At 32.5% G+C, this 27,729-nt stretch overlaps 2 protein-coding genes across 2 annotated transcripts in view; both read left to right on the top strand.

Moving 5' to 3' along the window:
• LOC121128544 (neo-calmodulin) overlaps nt 1-5,673 on the top strand; it is an 82,338-nt gene extending 76,665 nt beyond the window's left edge. The window contains exon 4 of the mRNA XM_040724134.2: nt 4,940-5,673. Within this exon, the coding sequence (XP_040580068.1) occupies nt 4,940-5,111 (172 nt within the window). The 3' untranslated portion in view covers nt 5,112-5,673. The remainder of the gene's footprint in view (nt 1-4,939) is intronic.
• A 281-nt stretch (nt 5,674-5,954) lies between these two features.
• On the top strand, nt 5,955-14,245 carry LOC121128147 (neo-calmodulin). The gene is made up of 3 exons (XM_040723712.2): nt 5,955-6,160; nt 6,251-6,344; nt 13,485-14,245. Exons 2-3 carry the CDS (start codon nt 6,252-6,254, stop codon nt 13,911-13,913), a joined length of 522 nt encoding a protein of 173 aa, XP_040579646.1. The 5' UTR covers nt 5,955-6,160; nt 6,251; the 3' UTR covers nt 13,914-14,245.
• The last annotated feature ends 13,484 nt before the right edge of the window (nt 14,246-27,729 follow it).

Below are 27,729 nucleotides of genomic sequence, written 5' to 3'. Positions count from 1 at the left end.
GTAGACTACAAAACTGAACCTGTACGTATGTTTGCCTGAAACCGATCCATTATTATTCTGAAGTAAATCTAATTTTTTCTACCATTATGGTCTGACATAGTGATATATTTTCCATAAAAAAATGAAAATAAGTACTTTGGATATTTCCGACATGTTACTGTCTATTAATCCAGTAAAGAGCATTGCAGGACGTTGCAAAATCAGTGGCAAGGACTCAAAGTAAAGCCTCAATTAGATATTAATGAAAAAATAAAAAAATATAGGTTAGTTTGATTTAGAAAGTCTTTAGTAAGATAAATATTTATCTTAATATCAATGTCAAATTAAAATTGATCTGTTGATAATAGAAGAATTGAAAATATAGAAAATAATTATACAACAACTAGTATTACAAATGCAGTAACTTTTATGATCATTTGTGATATGATTGATTTGAATGAAAGTTTTAATTGTAAAGTTCCTTTAGTATATTACAAATTTTTTTAATAATTTTTTTTTATCAAGAAAAATAAAGAATCTACTATAATGGTAAATATGACCTTTTCAAATTAGAAGCTTAAATTATGGTGAATCCGTTGAGATTCCTCTCTTATTTTTCAATATTTATAGAAATTCATAGATAATCAGAGGTGTATAAAATATGTCCTAGAATGGGAGAGGTGCTTTCTCTAGTTGGCAATCTGAAAAGATTTTTTTATTTTCCAAAGTTTCAATCATTATTATTTTATTCTTGGAAAAAAATAGCATATGTACATGGCCACAGGACATGTTCTATCCATCACTATGCATGAAATATGTCCCACCGGCTTGTAACAATAAAAGAAACCAAAAATTAACGTGGAAACTTTGACAGTTTGAAGCATGTTTGGAAGGGAAGCGGCTTAGCCATCATGACGCTCTATTATAACAGCTACAGCAGCCCTGAGAGGAAGAAAATAAACCCAAATCCCACTCCGTATATAACAACAAGAATTAGAAAGGCATAATTAAGGATAATTAGGTAATGGAATTACTCCAATGCCGATATTCGATTATATTCCTAGTCCTTCAACGACTTACACATATAACTCTAGAGAAAACTCTCATTATTATACTTAGCATAGGCACTACTTAATAGGTGGTACATTGAAATCTAAGCACTTACTAATTCAATAATTAATTAAGGTTGAGTGATTGAAATTAATTCATATTTCGATATATTAAAGCATAAACAATTAGCTACAAAAAAAACAAAAAAACCTACGTGAGCTCTCTAGCTTACAGACCAGTCCAGAAAATTCCCATAGCGGAAAGGATGGCTTCCAAGTGGTGGTGGAAAGCCTGGCACCCACTACAGATGTAGTCCTCTTTCATGGCGTCCCAGTGCTGGATGACAGTGGCTTTGAGAGCTTCTATATTAGGATGACCTTCCCCTCCACATTACCAAAAATTTGTAGTCGAGGGAGTTGGTATCAGGGCTTTAGAGGTCCCAAAAGTGTCAATAGTTCAAAAGAGTGGGTTTTGTTCATTTTTGGTGTCAAAAGTGGCCTATTCGGCCTCACAAGGCTTTCTCCACCCACTTTTTTTATAGCTCTCTGAAAATTCTGGTGTGAAACCCCAAGATATCTTGCATGGTCCTCACGGACTTGAGGGGATTGGCCTTGGCTATTTTCTTTAACTCCTCCGAATCCATTTTGGCCTTTTTGACAGAGCCCTTCTTCCTCTCCTATGTTTTGGACTTGCTGACGTCGTACATGGGGTCCTGGAGACGGCCTACTACTTGGAGTGCTTGAATGGAAATTCGTCGATCACATTCACTTGTCATTGTCTCGACTTGTAGGTAAGTTAGAGAGCTCTGGGTTCTTTTGTTTGGTAAATGAGTCAACCTTCATTAATTATTGGATTATTAAGTGTTTAAATTTGAACCCGGTATATTGCACAAAAAAAATTCTCATTATAAGGGAAATTGTTTATGATCGGGAAACAAAATTATATATTCTCGATTCCCATGTTTTTAATTTTTATCCGTAAAAGTGCATAGGTTGCTCTGTTCGAGCCCATGGTTACAGGTTTTTTTAAAATTTCTTAGCCTAACCAGATCCAAAAAAAAATATTGTTTATTATAAAAGGTATTCCTTCTAAATTTTCAATGAATTGTGAGTTCTATGTGAGTAACGTTGTTATTTTCTATATTAAAAATGGGGTTATATTATTTTGCCGCTAGACGACGTTACTCTCTGTTACTTTGTTTAGAAACTAATATAAATAAAAAACTTATCATCCCCTATTAAATAATATACAATGAAGAAGGTAATTTTTGGTGGATTAAATATATGTTGTGTACAAGTTGCAACTTGTATAAGCAAACTGTACAAGTTATAACCAAAAAATGAGATGAATAATTTTAAATGAAGGATTTACAGTACTTGGGATGTTGGATCATGCAATAATTGAATGTTCCAACATTAATTAATGATGTAATTATTTGCTGTGTTAATACAAATGACTAAAATATAAACATTATGTTGCAAATTATCAAGTTCAAATCCCCACAGGCGTATTAATATATATTAAATACATAATAACTACCGGGTGCCCTGAAAGTCTTGACCGGTACCTTCGATGGTTTTTTTCGAGGTTTCAGAGACTTTTTACGTAAATGTTGCGTAAATAAAAGTTAAAGACCGTTTTCAGATTAACAAGTTTTTTTTCAATAACATTTCGAAATTCATACTTGTTTTGACATGGAGGCTAAAAGACATGAAGTAGCTGATCTGCTTCGTGCAGGAATCAGCCACAAGGAGATCTCTGAGGCCACCAGCATGTCCGCCAGCACCATTGGCAGGATCAAGAGGAGGTTGGACAAAGGGGAAGGCCTTGAAGACAAGCCTCGAAGTAGGAGACCTGTCTTAAAGGCCACCAAGACCACTAAGAAGAAGATCAGGGCCCAGATCAAGATAAACCCTCTTATGAGCATCAGAATAATTGCCAAGAAGAACAACATGGGTAAGACTACTGCTGCCAACATTGTCAAGGACATTGGGGCAAGTCCTTGGTCCGCACCACCCGTCTCATGTTGTCCATGGCCAATATGGAGGCCAGATACATCCGATGCAAGAAGATTTTGAACAACATGAAAAGCAATAGGAACATAATTCTCATTTTTTCCGATGAGAAAACTTTTAAAGTGGATACAGTCATCAACCGCAAAAATGATCGCTACATTAGCCTTAATGGTTATGTGGGATCTGAGAAATATGTGTCCATGACCAAGCACCCAGCCAGCATCATGATGCTTGGAGTTGTTGGCTCAGATGGTAAAGCCATGCCTCCAGTCTTCTTCTGAGAGGGCTACAGGGTCACCTCGGAGGACTACATCAAGGTGCTCAAGACCAAGGTGGTCCCATGGATTAGGAAGGAGTATCATGGCAAGAGGGTGTGTTTCCAGCAGGATGGGGCACCCACACACACAGCCAAGAACACCCAGAAGTGGTTGAAGGAGAATGTGGAATTCTGGCCTTAGGACTTCTGGCCCCCCTCCTCCCCTGACCTGAACCCCTTGGATTTCAGCATCTGGGCACACATTGAGAGGCAGGCTTGCAAAAAACACCACAGCAGTACCAAAGCTCTCAAGGCCAGTATCACCTAGGCCTGGGCCAAGATGGGCCCACCTAAATCAAGAACACCTGCTCCTCCTTCCGTCCCCGTGTTGTGGCTGTTATGGAAGCTAAAGGCCTAATTGTTAAAAACATATTATAGATTATAACCAAGGGAAGTTTTATTATTAAAAACATTTCTCTGTATCTCTACTTTTAGTCCTTGTAGATCTTAATGAAGTTGGAAGTTAGAAATCAGTCAGGACTTTCCGGACACCCGGTATGTGATTTTAATAGATCCAAATAAATTGATAGTATCAATGAATGGTTGGTCATAGAGAATCACCAATGTTGTAATTAAATAATGCTTTACAACTTGTACAATTTGCTTATGAAAGTTGTACACAGGATATATGTATAATTTATAGGCCATTGATTAAATTAAACTTATATTATGAAATAATACTCGGAATTACCCGTGGATGTAAAACCCTGATAAATTGCGTAGATAGGGGATCCTGAGAGAAAACCCCTATTCCACACCGGAACCCTGATATTCATAAATGAGAAAAAAGATGATTTTTTAGTCACTCCCTCAGTTCCGATGTGTTTTAATCCCCAAAAAAGCTAACATAAAGCTGATTTTCAAAAACTTAAGATGTCTGCAATAGGCTCAACAAAAAATATTTCCTTATTTTATTGGATCTACATTTAATTCAAATTTATAATTTGAATTTAGGAAAATAGGGAGACACATAATAGTAAGAAATATCAAATTAGGAGCAACATTACCTTTGAACGATATTCAATCAATTTCTTTCCTTTTCGGAACAAAGTGAAAAAAAAAAAAACTTTTAAATATGTTAAAATTAATTAAAGACAGAAAAACAGTTTGAAACTAGCATATTTAACGTCAATTAAACAATTCAAAGTCTCTTTTGATTTTTTTTAACTTAATGCACATTATAGCCGTTGTTGTTTTTTTGGTAAATTAAGACCTTTACTACAAAAACATTATATAAATTGGTCCATAGCTTTAACATTGTACTGCTGACAAACGTCTGAAAATATCACATTAGGACCCAAAAAAATACTAGTTTTTTTCCTCTTTAAAATAACATTATCGTGTCCAAAATGGTATATGGGCCTTGAAAAGTATTTATCTCAAAAATAGAACACTTTAACGCACCTACACATAAACAAATAACCAAGAACGACCCACCCATAGTTTGACGACCACAATAATAATAATTAATCCTAAAATAGCATGATCATAAGAGGAAGGGGGATTGTATTTATAGGATTTTAGCACGACTTTTAAGAAAGAATCCTTTCAGCATTTTAATTTCCTTCATATTTTGCAGATTTGATCAGGACTCGGAAGGGAATGTGGATTTGGAGGATCTCCGCTTTGTGCTTTCCAACCTGCCCGTACGCCTCAGCAATGCTGAGATTGAGGAAATGGTTAAATCCGCAGATCCTGATAATGATGGAAAACTATCTTTCCAAGAGTTTCGAGTCATTCTTGGGCTCTGAAGCCTTATCCTTGTCCTTTCCATCATGCCAGTTACCTTCATTTATTGACCTTAATAAAATTGATTAATTATCATGTCTTTCACACATTCAGCCCCGATCCTCATTATCTAATTAACGTAATTGATTATTTATGTTCCATGTTCAATTCCCCTTTCCCTATTGCTCCTTGACTTTATCACTTTCCCCTTCTCTTGATGGTTTTTTATATCATTTATATAAATCAATTTGCTCAAAAAAGAAATATATATATAAAAAACTACAAAAAAGTCATCCCTGGGCTAAAATTACCTGGGTTGATGTTATTTTGTTTTTTATACCCCTTGCTGTCATATCACACACAAAAGAAAGAAAGAAAAACTCTCTCACACACACGAGAGATGTCCCGGGAAAGAAAGCCCGGGCTTTATTTTCTGCAAAAAAATAAAATTGGGTTTTTGCAAATCTCTCTCTCTCCCACTCTCTCTTTATCCTTCTCCCACTGTCTTTCCCCCAACTACATAACATGACATAATATTAACCTATGTACTGCTATAAATTTGAAATAAAGTAAATTCATTAAAAATTCTGGATAAATATTACTTATTTAATTATTTTGTCAAAATGGTGGTTCTTGTACCTACAACATATGTATGTACATAAAGAGTAAAAGGAGAAAACTTGCGTAATTTTTTTTTTCTTCCTTTTTATATTTCTACAAAGAGCTCTAGGTTACTTATAAGTTATATTACAAGAACCATTATCGCAGGGGTGCTCTTCCTCTCTATCTCTCTCCCCCTTTAGAAAGAGCCCTGAACAAGAAGGAGTGCGCTCAAAATGGAAAAAGGGGTACACTACCATGCAACTGTCTATGTACTACTTCTAATACAACTACTAGATTCAACAACACATTGCTGGTTTGTTGTTGTGAACAGTCAAAGACAGATCAAGGAGAGGGCCACAACACAAACACACATTTTCTAAATGTGTTTGTTTGTTTGTGGTGGAGAATGAAGACAATTATCAAATTCATTTAACAAACAAAGCAAATGAATTAATAATACAATTATCAAGTAGGTATTTAGCTCCTTTCCCCAAATTGTTCGAATGTTCTGTTCCAAGTAAATCATTTGATTTATTAATTTATTTACTTAATGTTATAGTATGTGTGATAAATTAAGACCAGATGAACTGCAGGCCTTTAAGGCTGCATTCGACATGTTTGATAAGAATCAAGATGGCACAATTTCAACCAAGGTATGTTTCCCTTTTTTAAACACATTTTATGTCTAAAGATAAAAGAGAAGAAAGTAGGTGATTTGAACGCTTCTTTACCTATGAGATGCGATATGTGAAAATCCATCAAGTTTTTAAAAAAATAGATTCAATTATATAGCGTAAATCAATTTAATAAAGTTTTTGGATTAGTTAAGTGTACAATTTCCTCAATTACACCTCAAAAACACGTTATTTATGTAGGATATGCATGGGATTTAGAGACAGGTCAAAAATCCCGGCTGCAGTATAAACTTGTGGCCTCGAAGCAGATTAAAAACCACTCTTGCCAAAGCAAGAACCATAAAATACCCTCTACTACTCTTTTAAGATAGCGGTATTGACGGCCACTTGTTATGCTCAACGGTTTTTCTGCAGACGGGAAAATTATCTACTGGTCCTTAGATGAGTCATGGTGATATGATATGAATAACTACATTTATAGTATAAGTAATTTTTTGCAAATGGCAATTTTCCTGCGGCAATGTTCCAAGAACCGTTATTAAACCATGTTTCAATATGTAATGTTCTTATACAGAACTTACATGAGACCGAAATTCAATAAATATTTCCTGGGAATTTACAATAGGTGTAAAACCCAAAAAAAAAAATCCTAGATATTGAAATTCCTGGGGAGAAACTCCTTGATAAACATATAAATACATGAAATAATCCAGATCCTATGCTATTATCTTAACAATCGAAACAAAAAGGTTTTGAAGTTAAATACAATAAAAATTAAAAATTAAATCAAACCTTGTAACAATTCCGTAATAAACAATTGGATCAAGCATTAACAATGTTTATTTAAAACATTTCTTGATGATCATTCATTTAATAGAAAAGAGAAAGTCAACAGAAGCATTAAATCCCTCATCTTGTTGAAGTCTGGCACGCCTCCCAATATTATTTTTTATTGATGGAAAAGTTTTTCTGTGGATGTCATATTCAAATCCTAAAGTGATCGAGTTTTGATCAAAAGAGGGTATGATTTTTCCTATAGGATCTATTGAAAGGAGAAATCAGAGTCAGCTAGGGTATAAGATGCCATTAGCCAGCCCTGTAAAGACGGTCATTATCTTTTTGCTCTCAGGGCACCATCCTCGAGAAAGGTATCTAGGCATGGTCTAATTTCCACTGAAGGGAAGATACTTAAACCTTTCAAAAAGATGGTGCTCCCTCCTAACACCTCCAATATTATGCAAAAATGGTTTGACACTCATTTTTCTTTCTTTTGGAGCAATAACTTTTAGCCTCCATCCAGTCCGTATTCGAATCTGATGGATTTTGGAATATGCTCTATTTTGGAGAACAGGATCAGCAAAAATCCCCATTTAAATTTGGATGGACTGAAAACCTAAATTGGGACATCATTCCCATGGGGGTGTTCCGTGCCAGCATTTATGAATTATCTAACAGACTCAAGGCTGTAATTTCTGCAAATGTAGACCATTTTGCATAACTTTATTGTCACCTACTGATATGATATCCAACAGTCTTCATAAAAAATTTTAGGTGTCTAATAATATAAATAAAAAAACCTGTTTTTGCAATCTGTTATTTTTCATGCCAGCTTACTTTTAATTTGACTTATCAAAAATATGTGTGGTGTGTGAACATGAAAACAATATTGAACACAATCAAAGAAAAATAATAGTTCCTAATCAAAGTATTACTCCATTTTAGACTAATTTACTTAAATATGAGACTTTGTTTGGTTCCAATAAGTCAACTCATATCATCTATAAGTGATGAAGATTTTAAACGATCATTAATTTGCAATTTGTGAGGTCTCTGCATGATTTAACAAATAATTTATTCATAGAAATATAAAATAGTTAGATAAAGAATCAGGATTGTGAAAAAATTATTTTAGTGTGATTCCAAGTCTTTGTTTACAAGTCCACGCCCTTGAATTTTTCTAAAAAACTCCTCAAATTTATTTTGAGCACATTTCAAGTGCATATTTACAATGAAGCGTCTATAATGTGAAGGCTTTCCTTGAGTTTAGTAGGCATAAAAAAGTATTGAGTCTTTGATTACGTTGATATTGCGTTAACAAGTTGAGTTGTAAATTTTTAAAATACCTATGAACTCAATTACACGTGGAGTCGACAGTCTTGATTTCCCAAAAGTATGTAGAATTAAAAAGAATAAAAATGTAATCCCTCATCATAAATCAATCTCCAATAATTTAGACTTTAATTAAGCGATATATTCACGTGTTTTTGAAGTACATAAAGTTTTACGAAACTAATTCAAACTGATATACTTTATTATAATAAAGTATTTTAAAATGTGGGATGTTTTTAAAGGACCGATAGCAGGGACGAGACTGGACAGGATCGATTTGAAGCCCAATACAACTGATACCACCCCAGGCCACATACTTTAAAGCAAGTTATAGTATGTATATTGTGCATACCTAATATACATAGATTGAGGTTAAGGAAGCGAATAAGCAGAAAGTGGGATTGAGGGGAGGAGCCCCTTCCCAAAAATCCAAAATTCCAAAACAAAATTCATTCTTCAAATACTTTTATCCAAATTATTCAATATTTGAATATTTTTTCCAAAAAATTTACTATTAATAATTTCATTTTTGAAATTTTTTGTGAACAACTGTAAAAAAAATTAACTTTTCGTGGATATATATGAATTTTTATAATTTTTTTGGAAAAAAATCATTTTTAATGAATAGCCGTGGATTTTTGATTTTTTTTTTCAACAAAATTAATATTTAAACTATCTTTTTGAATTTTTTTTTTCCGAAAAATTCATATTTAAAATTTAATTTTTCAAATTTTTTCAAAAAATTTCAATTTTCGAGAATAGCTGGAGATTTTTGAATTTTTTTTTCCAAAAAATTTTATATTAGAATTTTTTTGTAAAAAAATTAATTTTTCAAATTTCTGGGAGAAGCTGGAGATTTTTATTTTTCAAGAAATTTTAGTTTTTGGATTTTTTTTTTTAAATTGAAAAAGACAAAGTCCCCCAAAAAAAAAAATATATATATACATATTCCTGATAACACTTCTGATACCTCATTAAAAATATGTATTACTGCAGAGGTATGTTGATTGGTTATTTATTTGGTTTGTTATTACGCACATAGCTAAGCAATACACAAAGATTAGTATGTATACAATGACAAACGAAAAAAACTGAAAACCTATTAACTAATTATGCAGGGAAAATTAAGGGAAAAATACTCTGCATATTTTCGTCCCCAAATTCATTTACATACAAAAATATGTTAGTAAAGCGTGGTTTCCACAACTATCATAAATGGTGATCAAATTTATTGTCTATTTTGGGCACGTAAAAAAATTAAAAAAACTGAAAATCAGCATTGTAACCCTGACAATTATAAAAATGTTTTGGGGCAAAGCTGTCATGACGTTTCATAAGATCAGCTACAAGGCAGCTTTGAAGAAGGAGAGAAGGAAATGCACAATGAACATGCCAAGAATTACTCCGACATCTATCCTCAATTCTACTCCGAGTCCAATCTTATAACTCCCGAACAAACTCACATTTTTACTATCTGTCATTTAGGTATGAGCAAACATATTATTTATTAATTCTATATTAAATAATAATTACAACAGCCTGTGAAAGTGCCACCTCACCCCCTCCCTATGCAACTGTCACAAAATAGGCATCTCAAGCGTTCGGCTTTGCTTTATCAGCCCTTTAAATCATATTTAATTACTAAAAAATATATAAATGTTGATTTCTTGAATTTTTTGCGAGTACTATAAGAAAGAAACTCTAAAATATAATTTTAAGCGTTCAAAAAAAATCAGCTCCGTTCATTTAACGCATTTTCCATTGAGCACTCTTCAATTTTGCGTTCCGTTCACAAGCCTGACTAGGACAGATGTATTCAATGTAGCACACCAATGTCAACAAACGTCTACTTCATCGGTGCATCTCATTCTCACAAATCAATTTTTAATCAAAATTCAATAAAAAACAATATTTAAATAAAGACCTTCATATGGAGAAAAAAACACAAATATTTATGTTCTTACAAATGGAAAAAGACTTACATTTTTGAAAAAAAATAAAAACATTATTTCTAACGACGCATTAACTGAGTGGTTGTTATGGAGTTAAAATATTACGTCATTAAGTCACATGATTCATTTTTTCTCAAAGGGATCAAGAGTCAATTTCCTGAGGTTCTCTACACACTTTTGTACGTGCACATGGGCAGTAATGTAATTATTATCACACCATTAACATAATCACTTTTAAGAGCTCATATGATTATTATTATTCGAGGTGGGGGGCAGGGGAGGTCGGCTTTCTAATTCGCTAGTAGGAAAAGAAAACATGATACATAATATAATTAAATATTTTCGTCATATGACGGTTCAGTTTTGGATCTCTTGCAAATCTAGGGGATTATACTAATCCAAGATTAAAAGTATAGATAATTTATTACTTATATAAATGCATTTGTACAAAATTTAAGGTCTCCCCCTTCCTTTTATTAGGATTTATGGTCGAATTAAGGCTTGGATTTATATCAAATGAAAGAGTTTCATAATCACTGGGGGTTCATGCGTGTAATGCAGTACTCCCAAATGATTTTATTGGTAGGTAGTAGGCACGTAGTTACCTTTATTTATCATGCAACCACTCATACAAAAAGAGACCTGGAGAAGCCCCAAAATCAGTTGATATTTAGCCAATTCTTTCCAACTATGTAATTGGGTAATGTTCAATAATTATTGAGAATTGTTCACAACTTAACAAAGGCTAATTATAATTCAATCAATCAACGTTACAAACACTAATAAGTGGAAAAGAAGCAGAATCATTTACCATCTGATAATAAAATACAGTGTGTTTTTTTGTGTTAGTGAGGTAACACTGTGTAGTGTGATCATGTTTACATCCTACAACTCTGGGTACTTGTACATATATTAAAGTAAAATGTCCAGTTTTTTGTGGAACAAACAGTTGAAGATCCACTTCTAATAAAATTAAAATGATAGAATTTTCATAAATGTAGATTTTTTTTAAATACGAATAAAAACCTATATTTTATTCTTAAATTTTATTAATTTTAAAATAATAACCCCCAACCCATCACCCGGCAAATCTTACTCTGATTGGGCCACTTGTCTGCTTTTTTGGAAACATACAATATAATAAAAACATCAGGGCCCTTCTTTTCCAATAAAAAACCTGAGATTAGGCCACTGAATTCAGAAAACATTTACAATGGTGGTCTGAAAAGTTTCCGTCCTATAATTTTTTTTTTTTATCATTTCTATTTTATTTTCAGCATAGTCCACTTTTAACTCTACGCACTTACACAAGAGATACTCCCATCTCTATGACCTGTCCAAATAGTGCTAGGCGTTTTTCTCTGCAAAATAACTGTTCACGAAGTTGATTGCCTCTTCATTTGACAAAAATATTTGCAGTCCACTTTTTGGTCTGTATTTAGTTTCGAAAGTATAATGGTTTATCCAAGTTAACTCTACGGTAAGTAATCGGACCCAAAATTCGGATTTATTGTACCTGAAATGCGCCAAACGACCGATACTCGATTTTTTCCCTTTTCACAAAAAAAAAACTCGTATTAACTCATTCAAAATGGTCAAAACTTTGCTGAGTAACTGTCAATAGAAGTTAAATAGATGTGACTAGCTTTTCTTAGCAAATGCTCCCATCTTCAGGCTGAGGCTTGAAACTTTTCAAACCACCCTCGTATTAATTAGTTACATCATTAGTATGTTTATGAGGGAAAACTCAATTCGACTAAATACTAATTATTTACAAAGATTTAATAAATGTTATTAATTAACCAATTCTTAGGAATATGACTTTATTGTAGAGAAGAAGGTAGATTTGGAATACTATTGATTAAAGAACCCTGCCTAATATCAGCTGCTTGTTGTATCATTTAAGAGAGAGAAAATGTATTATACCTCAAGGAAGGATAATATTTTACCTTTAAAATACTATTAGAGCAGAGTATTTTGTGGAACTCTTTAGAAAACTTCCATCATCCCAATTTTATAAAGAATTAACAAAAATATACAAAAAAAAACTCATTTTTTCTCATCTAATCATAAAAAAAGTAATAAATCTCAACAAAAATCCCACCCCTAAAAAGTAAGTGAATAATAATAAATTAAGATCCAAGGAGTAAATAGTTGAGCCCAGAAGAGCACTTAGAATTTGTAAACTGGTGTTGCTGAGGGGGAATTTATGAGTGTCACGACATAAATTATATAAAATCTGGGGGATGTCATTTTGGAGAGAGTTTACCCCTTGTACCTCTAACAGCACCCATGGTGGTACCTAACAAAATATTCATGAAGCGCTGTTATGTGTGCGGAGAATCGATATATCTGTAAGGTCGCCGTCCGTAGAAAGAAGAGATCTGCTTCATCTGAGCCGCTTAAAAATGTTGATTTATCTATTGAGAATCTGATCAGAAAAACTGAAAAAGGAAGTCAATGATAAAATATAGATCAATAATTGAACTTTTATATATTAAATAATTATTTGCTGAATGGAAATATGTATTGGTAAATATTTGCAATTCTAATTTTTCGAGTGTTTAGCGATTTAGTTTATCGAAATCGACCCGGAATTTGTTCGAGAATTGAATAAAATATTTTTTCAGAGTAGTTACTGGAGCTGCAGATCTCAGAGTATATTATGTATGTATTTTACTAATGAAAGCATGCTATATCTATGGTATGTTGTCTTGCAGAGAGTTGGGAGTATAAGAGAAATTTTAATGAGGGTTCCATCTGAATATAACATACATTTTTATGCTAATATTATATTAATATGAAAATAATAAAATACTTTTTATAAGTAACCTCTATAATTACAAGTCGTTACATCTTATGTCTATATTTATACATACTTAAGGCCTTCATTCGTTATATATAATACATATGTCAATATAGGGATTTGTACTTGAGTTAAGACTTGGATGTATGTCTACTGATGGACATTTCATTTAATCACCCTCTCTTCTCTTGATGTCAAACAAACTAATAAATTAAAATGTTTGTATAACAATATTTTCGATCAGTTTTTGACATGAACCTACAGTCTATACTAATTATAATTTATATTTAGGAGCTCCATGCCGCTATGCGTCGTGCAGGACAGAACCCCACAGAGGCAGAAGTCCAAGACATGATCAACGAAGTGGATGTGGACGGCTCCGGCTATTTGGAATTCCCGGAGTTTTGTATGATGATGCACAAGAAACTCAACGACGGAGATCAAGAAAATGAGTTGAAAGAGGTGTTTCGAGTCTTTGGAAAGGATGAAACGGGCTGCATCACAGCAGAGGAGCTCAAATTTGTACTCACTCATTTGCCAGGGAAGGTAACCTACAAGGAAATTGATGAAATGATACGCACTGTGGATCAAAATGGTGACGGAAAGATAAATTATCAAGAGTTCCGTGTGATGATTGGTGCGAAGCCCAATTTGACGGATGCCATGGCTGCTCACATTCCCAACCCCAAGACTCCCACCTCATCCTCGCCCCATGCATGATTCTAAATTATTATCTAGTATATATATGTACATGAAATATCGTAGAACTTTTTTTAGAGTCCATCCAATCCGTAGTTGGTAGTTCTTATAACATTTACCAAATTTTTCTTTCTATTTAATTCTCTTTATCCATTGTTTTGTTCTTTCAAATGTAAGTATTCAATAATAATAATAATCGCTATTAACTATATCCTTAATATATACATATTTTAATCTATGAAGACAATCCCATTTACCAAATTTATAAAATTATTTCCATATTTTATATAAGATATATTTGTGCTCAAAATAACTGATAAGAAATCAAACTAATAAATAGTCATTACATATTAGATTAATTGCGTCATTATTTTCACTTCATATTCTAAATAGAACTACCAGGCAGATGTGGGGAAATGATTCATATTACAAGTACAAGTCAAGTCTCAAGTCTTTTGCTCACATGTTCAATTCCTTTAATATTTTAAGCGAGTACAACTAGAGTTATCAGATTTCTTTTGAGCTCATTTCAAGTCCATAATTATAATTTATAATGTGATAGTGCATAGTGATTCGTCACAGATCAACCTTTTCAAATGTCACTTTAATGTGTTATTACCGGACGCTATTTGGGTAACGAGGCCATTTTGATACATGGAATGGACCTGGAGCTGTATATAATATGATCTACCGCAGTGTACAAATAAAAGGAATTGAAAAATGACGTGATATCCCTAACAAGTTGAAGAATGTTTAGATTTTAGAAGAAGAACAGCTTAGCTGTTATGATGTTTCATTAGATTGTCTGGGAGCAGCTATGAAATCAAGCAAATAAATACAAATGCCGATCAATCATAATAATATTTTGCAAGAATAAAGGAAGGAATTAATCCTCAATTATACTCACTCTTAATCCTAGAGGGACATACTCATATAACCAAGAATGTGCTCTATTCTGGTTCTGCGGCTCTATCAATGCCAGCCTCTTTTATTTTATTTTTATCCATTTCAACAGTCTCGGTTCGCCTCTATCGTTCTCGGTCCCAGTCTACACATATATAGTACACGTGTTTTGTATGAAAGGAGCCTTAGCTAGAAATGTATTCGTGCGGGGGCCTTGGGACAGTAAAGTTTGGGAAACCAAATATCATAGTTATTATATTATAGGGCCCCCACAACCTTAGTAGCGGACTTGTATCCATAATCTACCTCAACCCTTTCCTCTTTTATTTACACCCTCTAGTGTCTAAAACCACTTTTCCAGATCCTTAAGATGCCCTCATCAATTTGGATACAACTGCATCACCCTGCCCACGTAGAAAAATCATTATAAAATACTGCTTGCAAAAAAAATCAAAAAATTAACTTATTGATTAAAGTTAATAAAATTTATTTTTTATAATATATATTGTAGATTCTTTGTATATTCTATATAGGAACAGAAGCTCAAGAACCCATACCGATAAGCAGTATATCACAGTCTCGGTTCAAGTCTCGTTTTTGACTTTGTGGGTTCCGGTTCTAGTGATTCAAGAACGGGGACCGCTAGATCGATAAAGACACAACCTTGTGTATAACTACCCAATCAATATTTAGAATTACTCTATGTATTTCACGAGCATTCATTTTATATTTTATACAAATTTAGAAATAACACAGCTCAATTAGTCCACTAGAGAACACATTTTTGACTTTGTTTTTCTTTAGATAACAGAAACAGAGAAGAAATCACCAAGTAATTGGTGATTTTTTGCATATTTGGAATAGATATTAATATCTTTTGCTAATAATAGGCTACTTTTTGGCCTCAAATCGACGTCTCTATCACGTAATTATCGTTATTGCATCTGTTAACTTTTCTTCAAATAAGTAGTAGTCCAATTCTTACCAATTATGGAATTATTCTTTGATTGCTGAAACATATACAAAGTAATGTTAATGCAACAATGCCAAGTGGCAAAATGATGATCACATGATCCAAAGTACTGGTCTACACTTCCTATCTTTTGTCGGATAGAGGTCGTTGAGTATACCTGACTGAATTACCTCACTGATATAAAAATGTGAATACGTTTTGCTGTTAGCTGTCGGTTATTCCTCTCATCAGTATTTTGAGCAACGTTGACTGGTTGAACTCTAGTTAAATCTTATTAACGCCTTATTAAGCTGATAACAATCTCCTACAATTATTCAAATATAATTCCAAAAGTAGGACTACCAACAGATTTTGTGCATTTTCCGTTTTTCTATTGGAAGAAAAGTTGTGAGGTACAATAAAGGTACGAACACACGTGAATAGAAGAAAATTCTAAAGAGCTCGGAGTAATTCTTCTAATTGATTTTTATCTCCCTCTCCCCCATTGTCACAGCTCCTTGTAGCTGATCTAATGAAACATCATGACATCTAAGCGGATCTTCTCCTAAACATTTTTTTCAAATTGTCAGGGTATCATGTTGAATTTAAGTTCCATTTTTTAAATCGCCAAAAATACATCCCTCCTAATCAACGTCCAAGACACTAATCAGATAAGTATAAAAAAGTACAAAGTAATCCTAGTTATTGAGACAACACTGTGAAGCATAATGAGGCTCCTTAAGAATCTCATTTAACCTATATTCTTAGGAAATGTGTAAATAAATAAACAAATGGGAAATTATTCTAGAAGGATTTCATCCTTTGACAATTTTCTAATTTATCATTTCAAATAATGATCCTAGGCATTAGAGTTACAATAATAATATGGCCTAGTATGTCAACCATCAATATAACTTGTTTAATCATTTTTCATTACTTATATTAATGTGTATCTGTCAAAATCGAGGGAAAGTTTTTTTGAGCCTTTATTTGATGCTAGTATGTATATGTATAGGAAAATAAAAGGACTTGATGCTCCTCGGTCCCCTGCACTGCAACGCCACCACTTCTTCAACAATATGATTTGAATACATAATAAGATGATGTTATGAGCAAAATGTTGCTTCTGCAGTATTTATTTATCTTTATTTGAATACACACACAAAACTACCAAGAACATTAAGTTCGATTGAGTGCTTCAATATAATACTTATTATTATAACTAATAAAAGGGGATCTAGAAAGACCTTAAAAAATACAAATGTTCAAAGTAGAACTACTTGAGTACTTAATATATTAGGAGTTCAATCAGAGCCTTTTTAGCATGAGCGGGACATGGAACAAAGTAAAATGTGGAAGTCCTTTCTTTTTTTCAATTGACGTTTTTTTTAAATGAGGACGTATTTTGTGAGCTGCCATTTTGAATACAATTTCAATGATTAAAAAAACGTCAATCCCGGAAGAATTATATATATACAAAGTGAGTTCAAAAAGTTAGGGGAATTTTCAAATTTCGCGGGCAACGTAGATTTGGTATGCTTGATTTTTTATTTTTTTTAGTACACCGTTATAGTTATGTTAGAAGCAATAGGGAAAATGGCTTTTGCATCACGATAATACTCTGCTCACTCAGAGATTTTATTGTCAAAAACAACACCACAATCATGTCTCAGCCACCATATTCACCAGATTTGACTCCATGTAACTTTTTTTCCCCTACAAAACTGAAAAAACTCAATTGTGTGGTGTTTTTTTTTTTAGCTGACCCGTTATTTTTTTTTGGAATTGGTAAATGAAGAATGAATTTTCTTTTCACTAGCAGTTGTCATTATTATTTAATTCCTGAGTAGTGAATATTCTTTCCTAAATAGATTCAATTATATTCAAAAACTGATTAATATTTGTATGTGCTCATAAAGACGGATCGTGACCCTGGAAATGTGTCATGAGGTTATAATTGTAAGTCCTTATTTGACTCCTGGTAAAATGAGGATATTCCTTTAATTGGTTAGATAGAGTTTCACTGATTAATTATAAGTAAACATTATAGTATTACAATTACTCCAACTAACCTAGGAATTTTGTAAACTCCATATACATAAAGGAATCACCTGGGGGCATATCTACGCACATTGAGTTCAAGAGAATAATTTATCTCAGACTCGTTGGCGATGAGCTACAACGATTCCATTCCTTTTCTCCCTCTTCCCTCTTCACAGCTGTTTTTAGGTGATCTTCTCGAAAACATTCTTCAAATTGTCAGGATTACCATGTTGATTTTATGTTTTTATTTCGTAAAATCCCTATTATACGCACAAGTTTCATCAATACTGATAGGTGTTAACTTTATTTTTAGAAGAGGCTTCACGTGGGGACTTTATTATTAGTAAGTAAATTGATTATTTAAGTAATGATGAATAATATTTAATTTTAAATCTTACACATTAAACACATTAGACAGACAATACACATTAAATGGTTGTTTTCTATTGAAAAAAAAAAGATAAAATTATCCCCCAAAATGTTAATGTATATATACTATCAAAACCTCACTATATAGTGAGTTCGAACCAGGGACAAAATATTTAATAAAATTAGTATAATAGGAAAAATATAGAAACACCACAACAATTCGGATGGAAGAAGTGATAATTCATTTCTACGTTAGTAATTATCAACAGGCATGAATGATTATACATGTTAGAAAATACTCATGGATTGACGAACAAGCATAATATGATGCGAGAGAATAATTCCATCATTATTTCAACAGAAAAAAAATATCAGTTTTATAGTTATTATCATTACATATTTTGATAAAAAAATAATCAATAACAATGTATAAACATACTTTTTATACATATATGTTTAGCAAAATACCCTTGGAACAAAATGTTTCTAAGCCAAAATGTCCTGAGGCAAAATATTTTAAGGCAAAAGTACGGAGCACTCCCTTAAATCTACTCTGATTTCGATAAAAAGTTACGAGAAGCTTATGTGAACTTGAGGAAAATTTGGGAATCCGAGCCGAATTACGAGACTTTTGTAAACAAAATCCAGTTCATGGTTCAATCACATGACCCTAGCTGAGGTTATTAAGTATGTTGGATATCATTGTTTAGCTGTTTTCAAGATTTTGCTGAACTGTTGTTGTTTTTTACTGTTTCTTTTACAATTTTTGATAAAAGCCCCAAGCCAGACAACATTATTGAAAATGACAATCACGCCATATGATGATTCCCAGGCATGGAATTCGGAAAACTTGATGGTTGAGAAAAAAAAGTTCCTTTTCCGTTATATATTATAGAAAAATGGATTTGAAATACGACTGCATTGCCTTTCGACACATTGACGTCTTCTTCCGGGGTTCTGGTCTGTATACAATATCGAAGTAATGAGACAGAACATGTGTATATTTTTGTCACAAAACCCAAATTTCGATTCTGCCATTAGAAGTGTATAAAATATGTACTAGAAAGTGTAGCGGTTTTGGTAGATACAACCAGAGCATGACTTTTTATTTTCAAGAAGAGAGCTCCTATCATAATGCATTTATCCTTGAAGAGACAACATCTAAGGATAAAGTAATAACTAGTGAATATGCTCATGAGAGACGGAGAGTAACAATGAGGGCTTGCTCGGGAGTTAATGGTGTAAATCCTTGTTGGACTCAGAGTAGAATTGATGATTAACATCGGAGTGATCCCAGTCTACATGTCCTATAAGGAGTGGGTTTTGTGTTAATTTCCTTATTTTTATGGTTTCATGTAGCTGATCTAATAAAACGATATGACATCTAAGCTGCTCTCCAAACAGTATTTAAGTTGCCAGAGGGAGCACATTAATTTTTGGTTTATTTTATTTTTACCTTTCGTTAAGACATATAATAGCATTAGACATAATAAAATAAATCCAGTGCTTTTGCTGAGCAAAAGCAAGAGATTTTTTTTTGCTTTTTGAAGGTTGGTTGACCAAAACAGTAATATAACGATGTCAGACCTGTCTAGGATTTCGAGACCGAACCCCAACACTAGTTAAGATAGTTAGGATTACTTTAATCTTTAGAACGCTCACTAAGAAAAGAAAAAATATTCATTTGAATACACCAGCGTTTATATTTAATTCAAATCCTAACATAAAGTGAACATGCAGATGAATTATAATATTCATAAGAGAGCAATAATTACAAAAACAATCAGAAACAGTGATATACATGCACACGGTTGCAATATTTCATTGGTCCACCTCCAGTATTATTTCTTATATCAAAAATATTTGCACAAACCTTCTTGCAAAAAAAAAAACACAATATTCAACTCACGTATATTTTATATAATAATTAATAATAATAATGAGTAAATCAATCAGCGTAAGAAAGAATGCAACAACCAACTCTAGAATGACTACTTTTATGAGAAGAAACCCCCTTATGATGAACAGATCAATGGACGTACTACGTTCATTCTTTTCGTTTACATATTTTTTTTTTTTTGGTCTTAAATGTTGAAATGAAATGCAGACTCTACATATTTAAAGATTGACCATCCTCATCCGGTCAGTGCCCACTCCAACTCCCCCCCCTCCCCTTCTTTGATACCTCAAGAAAAAAAAATTTCTTTCTTTTTAAGTTGGGGAAAGGAAAAAGAAAGAGAGAGAGATTTAGGAAGATGCGACTACTACTACTCAAGGTTAATAGAAATACAAGATTAGACCCTCATGTAATCGGGGCTTGCTATAATTTTCAATCTGATGTATTGTAGCGACTGTTGGGAAAGATAGGCAGATTTTGACACAACACGCAACCACTCATAGTCGATGACGTCACTATTGTTAGAATTTTCAATTTCATGTATAATACCCACTATTGGGCAAGAAAAACAGATTTTGACAAAACACGCAACCACTCATACACTATGACGTCAATATTAAAAAGGCCGGGGGAAGTCAAACATCAGTCGTACACTCATTATGGCGTAACCTTTTATTTCTATTGACCTTACTTATAATTATAATACTAGACCTACGTTGGGATTGAAGGAGAAGTGGTTGATATGCTCCAAGACGGAATGAATGTATGAATTTGAATACATACTTCTTCGTATTGTTGATAACGACAGAGTAGTTCAAACTCTGTCCAATGCGCAAGAATGGACTTATCCAAAGAATGTAAGATGTTACAAAAGACTCAACAATTATTTTTTTCTTAACCCATTTGATGATGTTGATGATTTTGTATATTCTATTCTATTCTCTTTAGAGGAAAGTTTCGATAATGAATTAATTAATATTGATGCCCTTATTTTGGTTTATTTTCTCCTTTCTGTCATTAAAATGTATTTTTTATAAGTAATTAATATTTTTCATGGTTATTAATATTCCCTCAGTTCGTCAGGTTACCTGTGATCTCTCATTATAACTATCTAGCCTGCAATATTTTTATGATATACATCATGGAGCACTATATACAGTGCACCCCGTGACTCTTTTTCATATATTCAGACTTACAAACAGAGAGATAGATTTAATTTTAATAATATTGATATTACAACAAGTTAGTACATCAGCGCCATCCAGTGGATATTGATGGTGTTTTTTAGTTTGATCATGCACTTTAACTATATTGGGCTATAACAAAAAAAAAATATCTTATTTATTAGATTAGAGTATTTGAAAAGAAATGTTCAACAGGGTTTCAATGTACACATAATAATGTAAGTACCTACTACTCCATTAATTATTTAATTATACCCTTATAAGAAAGTAAACAGTATAAAGAAGAAATATGGTTTTAGAAGGGTAAATATTGAAGTTAGTGGATATATGTATGCTTAGTTTGTGGTGTATCTTTAAGAGTAACACGTATTTCCTTTCTTTTTTGGGAAATCCAATACATGGTTATGCATATTTAATGGAATGCAACAGTCTGGCTTTTACCTTTAGAATCCAGTCACGCAATGACATTTAATTTCTTTTAAATTTACCATGCTTAGATCTTGTTTGTATGAATGTATACATACACATCGTCAAAGAACTATTTGGAGGGACAGAGATATAATATAAAAATCAATATAAAGGAAAAAATGAAGAACATGAAAAAATGCCCTGGGATCAAGGCTCCAAATATGTATTATTGACTCGTGCTTCCTCTCTCAACCTTTCCTACAAAGGGAGAGATAAATTACTCCCTAGTCGTATATGAAGGTTAGTGAGGAATCATACTTAAAGTATATTTATGTTATAGAGGATTTTTACGTGACGTCAGCATTGTTGATGTCCACCATTTGGGGAACTAAATAACCAAGTTTTATATCAATCGTTAATTTTAAGCAAAATACAATAGTATTGGATGTCAAAAGGGGACCAACAAATCTGATGTTTGACTTCCACTACGCTTTTTAATAGTGACGTCATAGAAAATAAATGTTACTAAGAGTAGCTATATATAGCCTTCCTCGAATCTTATTGTTAGAGTTACCCTGTTATTCTCTATAACTTCAACACCTTTTCTTCTTGCTCAACAGTCGGTTCCATACATCAAAGCCCGATTTCGTTGATTGTCTAACCTTGTATTTCTATTAAATATCAGTCATTAGAATGTATTAAAAATATGATATTTTGCAATCTTATGTACACATATTGTAGATATAAAATTAACTATTAGAATGTGAAAGTATCAAATTATCCTAATTTTCTCGTTCCTAATTTATCAAAAAAAAAATTATTATAAATTGACCATTTTTAAGGATTCTTTAGAACAATGTACTGTTATTTAATCTAAATATGAGTGTGTATCCTTTGCATCGAACAGTTTTCTACGCAGTTGTTAAGTTTTTTGTTTGTTTTTTTAATTCTTGAAGCCATTTCATGAAGTTTTAAGAAGATTTATTGGAAACTTGTTTATTTTATGTAGTAAATATATCAACTTTAGGCCCTCAAAATAGTGTCTCCTTCAATTATGATGCAATTTATTACAAGAGTCAAAATGATCTATTATGATATGAGACATCGTTGAATAAACTCAATAGTATATGAATAATGACATGTTTTCTTTGTTAAATTTAAGAGTTCTTTATTTGTGATTTTGAGTTTCAAATCAATCAATGAACATGAGATTAGTGGAGCAAGGGAGTGTCAACATAAGAGGTGCTATGTTAGGACTACATAGAAATTTGAAAATTGTAACAAATCTGTTGACAGAAATCACTGTTGCCACTTTATTTTATAACGTTATTACTCATAATGATTGAATGCTAAAAATACAAAATCATGATTAAAAGTAGCACAAATGTTGTTTACCAGGTTACCAGCATTCACATTTTTTAAATATACACAAACTTGGATTCCGGCAATTTTAACATATCTAGATAAGCATATGTGGGGTTTTTAGATAAAAAAAAGTTGTAAGTAACTATAGATTATTGATTTTTTTTCATCAAATTTAATATTTGAAATTATTTTCCAAAAAAAAATATCTTTTCATATTGTTTTTCAAAAAAATTGTAATGTTCGGATTTATTTTTTTACAAAAAATTCAAAAAAAACAGCCCCCCCCCTCCCAAAAAAAAAAAAGATATATATATAGTTCTACGGACGCCGCCCCTATTTATGTCATATATTTTTTCATTAATATTATAAATGGGTATTTGTAGACTTAAAAACCTATCAGATGAACTGGCACGAGCGGTGTAGTATGAGTAGATTATAAACGAAATTTGTCTAAGAGCTGAATTTACTGACGTAAACAAGCTCATTATTTTCTCAAAAAATAAAAAAAAATTGGAAATTTTTTTCTGCAAAAAAAAAAAAAAAATACTGAAGAATTTATTTTGTAAAAAAAAAATGAAATGAAAATCAAATTTTATAAAAATGAAAGACAAGAGCTCATCACATTTATTTTTTTCCTATGACCAACTCACGGTAAAACCAACTCTGCACGGTGCACACATATGTTTTACAGTCAAACTTGTTCTAACGACAATCTGTTTGAAGTGTGAACCACAACAAGGGATCACATCCAATTATCCAATTTAGAATTTCTACAGAAAATGGAAAGCCTACTATAAGTGGTTACCTGCACTAAACGGTCGTTATTTCATCCTTCCTGGTCTGACCGCTTTACTATATCAGAAATAGGGTATTTTTAATTTAGTTTATTCGTCAACCATTTGATGCCTTATTTTCTGCAAAGAAAATAAGGATTTGAAACTATTTTCCTTTTGTTTTTAAACTAGAAAAATATTTTTTGAAAAAAAATGCATTTGATTTAAAATTCAAATTTTAAATCAAAGGAAAAACGCAAATACTTTCTTTTTTAGGCACCCCTCAAGGTAAAAACAGGCCTGCTTCGGACGAAAAGATATTATACAGTCAAAGGTCGTCTAAAACCCCACTGTCACTGCACTAAACAGTCAAATCTAGTTATCTAATTTAGACTTACTACAAAATGGGGAACCTACTTTACGCTGCCTCCTCCACTGAGCGGTTGATTTTTCCGTTTCCCTGTCTTACTGGTTAATAGAGGTTTGACTGTATTTATTAAGCTATAAGTTTTTTTTAATATAATTTATTAATCAATAGTTTGACAAGCAAAGCCGACGGGTTCAGTTAGTTTATTATAAATGTACATACCTATACATATTTATCCTTTGGTCTTTTTTCGATTTATCTTTTTATAGTTTGGAACGTTGATTAATATGTAGATGTAAGAAAGTTTTTTATGCGTGTACTTAATACTTTGATGTTCATACAAAAGTATAGATTACTTATAGTTATTTTATTCTGCTTCTTATTATATTTTTCTTTAGTAGAAGGAAAGTAATTTGAAGAAAATAAGAAAAGTTTAACCCTCTGTCTGTAGTAGCTTCTACTCAAAAATAGATGTATTATAACCTTACTCTTTTAAGTGGAGCACACTTTTGACTCCTTGGATGAAATGTATATAATATTTAAGAAGTTTGGGTTTTAGGTAGAGTGGGGGAACACAAATATCGGAGTAGCATAAATAAATTTCGAAAAAAACATTATTTTTAAGAAAGACCAACTCAAAACCAATTTCTGCTAAAATAATTCACAGGATTTACATCACTCAACACGTAGACACGAGCGTGTATACAGGGTGTACATAACATAATGTTTATCTACAGGGTAGGGCTGTAAAACTCGGACTGTTAATTAATGTTTATTTTCTCATTACGATGAAAAGGTTTAGTCATTATTTTTTGATATATTGTTTTTGCTGTCTACATAAACAAATTGGTTTCGGTTTACAAAAATAAATTACGTTTGGTCCGGTTCTTCGTCATTTTATTACGTAGAAAAGACATTTGAGAAAAGAAAAAAAGACGTTTTTTGAAAAAAAAAAAAATTAAATTTAAAGACCAGATGGGGGGGGCTCATCTCAGACCAAGTTTTAAGACTAGTATTCATCTCAATAGTGTGTATCTAGCAGCATAACAGAATCTTCATTGAAAAAGAAACAAAGTTGAAAGCACATCGTAAATATCAAAATAACAAATTTAAATATTATTTTCATAAAAAAAATAACAATGTACATAACGACTAAAATGATTGGACAGCATGTTCTCGAATTGCGAGGCACTTGTATAGCGAAGGATTTGCACTGCATATAATTACATACATAAAAATATCATTCTTCAATTTGGATTATAAGGATTAGTAAGGGATATCCTTAGTCTTTGCGTGAATCAATCTTCTAAAAAGAAACATATAATATCACGTGAGAGGAGAGGTTTTTAAAGGTTGCGCCATACTCCATAAGGGGCTCATAATAACTTCGCGGGGGCGAGGGGGGAAGATTTTTCAAAAAGTTTCTTTTTTTTTTAATGAAAACTAACTATGACAAAGAGAAATTTAAATTAAATAAAAACTTTTGTAAATGTACAGGGTAAATTTACTATTCTTGTGGTTAAGATCGACTTATCATCCCCAAGAAAGGACAGCACCTAGGGGTTGAGAGACGAATCGACACCTAGAGAAGAAATTGAATTTTTTTAATGGACAATTTAAATCTAAATGTTTTGGCCTACTCATGACAACAAGGGTCATTCAAATGTCGACACCAAGATCTTCAAAAATTAATCTTGAAACATTACTTGGCACGTGTTAAATGTTAAAGGAGTATTGACTACTCAGTGATGCAAGAGTCATTCAGCTTCTTGTGGCTATATAGACACATTGATACTTGCCATCGATCGAATAACAGTCATTTCATTTTCAGAAGTAAGTTTTTAATCCGTTTTGGGTTGGAAGAGACTACTAAGAACACTTCCCCCGCAGCGTTGTTGTTTGTGATCTAAAGTTTTAATGTATGTCTTTCAATATAATTTTTGCTAATAGTTTTCATTTCCAGCTGACATTCTTGTACATGTAATAAAAAAATCATTAAACACGCAGCATATTCCAATTTACTCTTACACGATACGGAAGAAATGTTAGAGCCCCCAAGATTGAAGTACATTTCAAAATCATTCAAAACTACTTCGTTTGGAAAAATATCTAATTTGCCTTAAAACTTATTCTAAGGTCTTCAGGTAATCTCTAACTAGTGCTGATGCAGATATGAAAGTTTTGAGAGGAATATCGATGTCCGGATATCGTTACAATATCGATATTAAACGAAGAATATTTCCAGACTCGTTTTTACGTTGGGCTTTTAAGCCTCTTACAAAACTTTTAATTCCCCCATCCCTACTTGCCTTAGTATAAAGGTATGTTCTACATGTGAAAAGGCAATACTAATATCCAATTCTTTTTTCATTGCTACAACTTCATTTTTTTTATATAGCCGTAAATTTCTCGTAAACTGAAAAATGCCTGAACAAGAACAGATAAGAAAGCGTGTGTCTGATTGACTCCACACACAAGTAACCCCAAAAATGGGTGCAGTCATTATGGACGTGTCCTTTGCCACATTCTACAACATCAGGAAGGCCCTGGATAAAGGTAAAGGTGTGACAAACGATGATCTTATTTCCAGTATCTACAAAAAGAAAAAGAGCACGACCCCACGATCTCTAGAGGGATTGCTCCACAAGATGGTTGACTTATTTGGCTAACTACCTGATGATTTCGGATCTTTTTTAAGTTTCTTTTTGGATGAAAGGTTGCGTGACACAACAAATGTATCGACGGTTTTCATTTACATAAAGTTATGGAGATGGAATATTAAAGGATTATAAATATACCAAAAAATACAACAAACGAAAATAAGCAATGTATGGCGGTCTCGGTTTGACTTTGTCGGTTCCGGTTCTGACGGTTCAAGAACCATAGACCATGGGAAGGGACGTCCGGGACCTCATCCAACATCCCAGACGTCAGTCTCAATTTCAAAAGGGGAAAAAGGGGCAGGGAAGAAAGAAAAAATATTTTAATAACAATAAAAAAGATTCATATTTTGTAATTTGAACACATAAACTCACACAAATAAAATGGTTGATTAAAAACTTGTTTTTTTACTACCCAGTATATACCCCCCTGATATTACATAAATTGGAGGTGGCTTTCAACCCGTTTATAAGTCGTGTTGGCACACAAGACAACCTGCGGGCCGGGATATCTACTGGGGTTACAGTGGATGGCGTCCCTGTTTGTAATACATGAATTAACGAAGGGCACTGACTCTAAATCAAGCCTTATTGAACATGCTGCATATTCCATGGGCCGAGCATCAGTTTGTGTCTCTGGAATGGGCCTCGGAAGATAATGTGAAATTTATTATTTCAATGATTTTGCACATTAACGATCTTTTTTAGTTATTATGCACATAAAATAGTTATTTTGCATATGAACGGATTTCTTACTTTAAATTCAACATTTATATCACTGTTTATATATTGTTTTCCATTATTTAGAATATAGGAATTTGATTATTTTTTAAGATCAATACTATCATTTTCAAACATATTTGAACATCCCTATGTTGTGTGACATCCTCTTAGTCCAATGCGGATACTTATTTAA

Source organism: Lepeophtheirus salmonis, chromosome 13 (genome assembly GCF_016086655.4).
Source record: "Lepeophtheirus salmonis chromosome 13, UVic_Lsal_1.4, whole genome shotgun sequence".
Lineage (NCBI taxonomy): Eukaryota > Metazoa > Arthropoda > Copepoda > Siphonostomatoida > Caligidae > Lepeophtheirus > Lepeophtheirus salmonis.
The sequence above is the reverse complement of the archived record's forward strand: the minus strand, read 5'-3'. Positions and strand labels throughout refer to the sequence as shown.

What these genes read in the sequence shown, in the direction of transcription:
- LOC121128147 (XM_040723712.2), top strand. Translation starts at nt 6,252, where the DNA reads ATGTGTGATAAATTAAGACCAGATGAACTGCAGGCCTTTAAGGCTGCA. An exon ending in ATGGCACAATTTCAACCAAG is followed by an intron (nt 6,345 to 13,484) that starts GTATGTTTCCCT and finishes ATTTATATTTAG; the next exon opens with GAGCTCCATGCCGCTATGCG.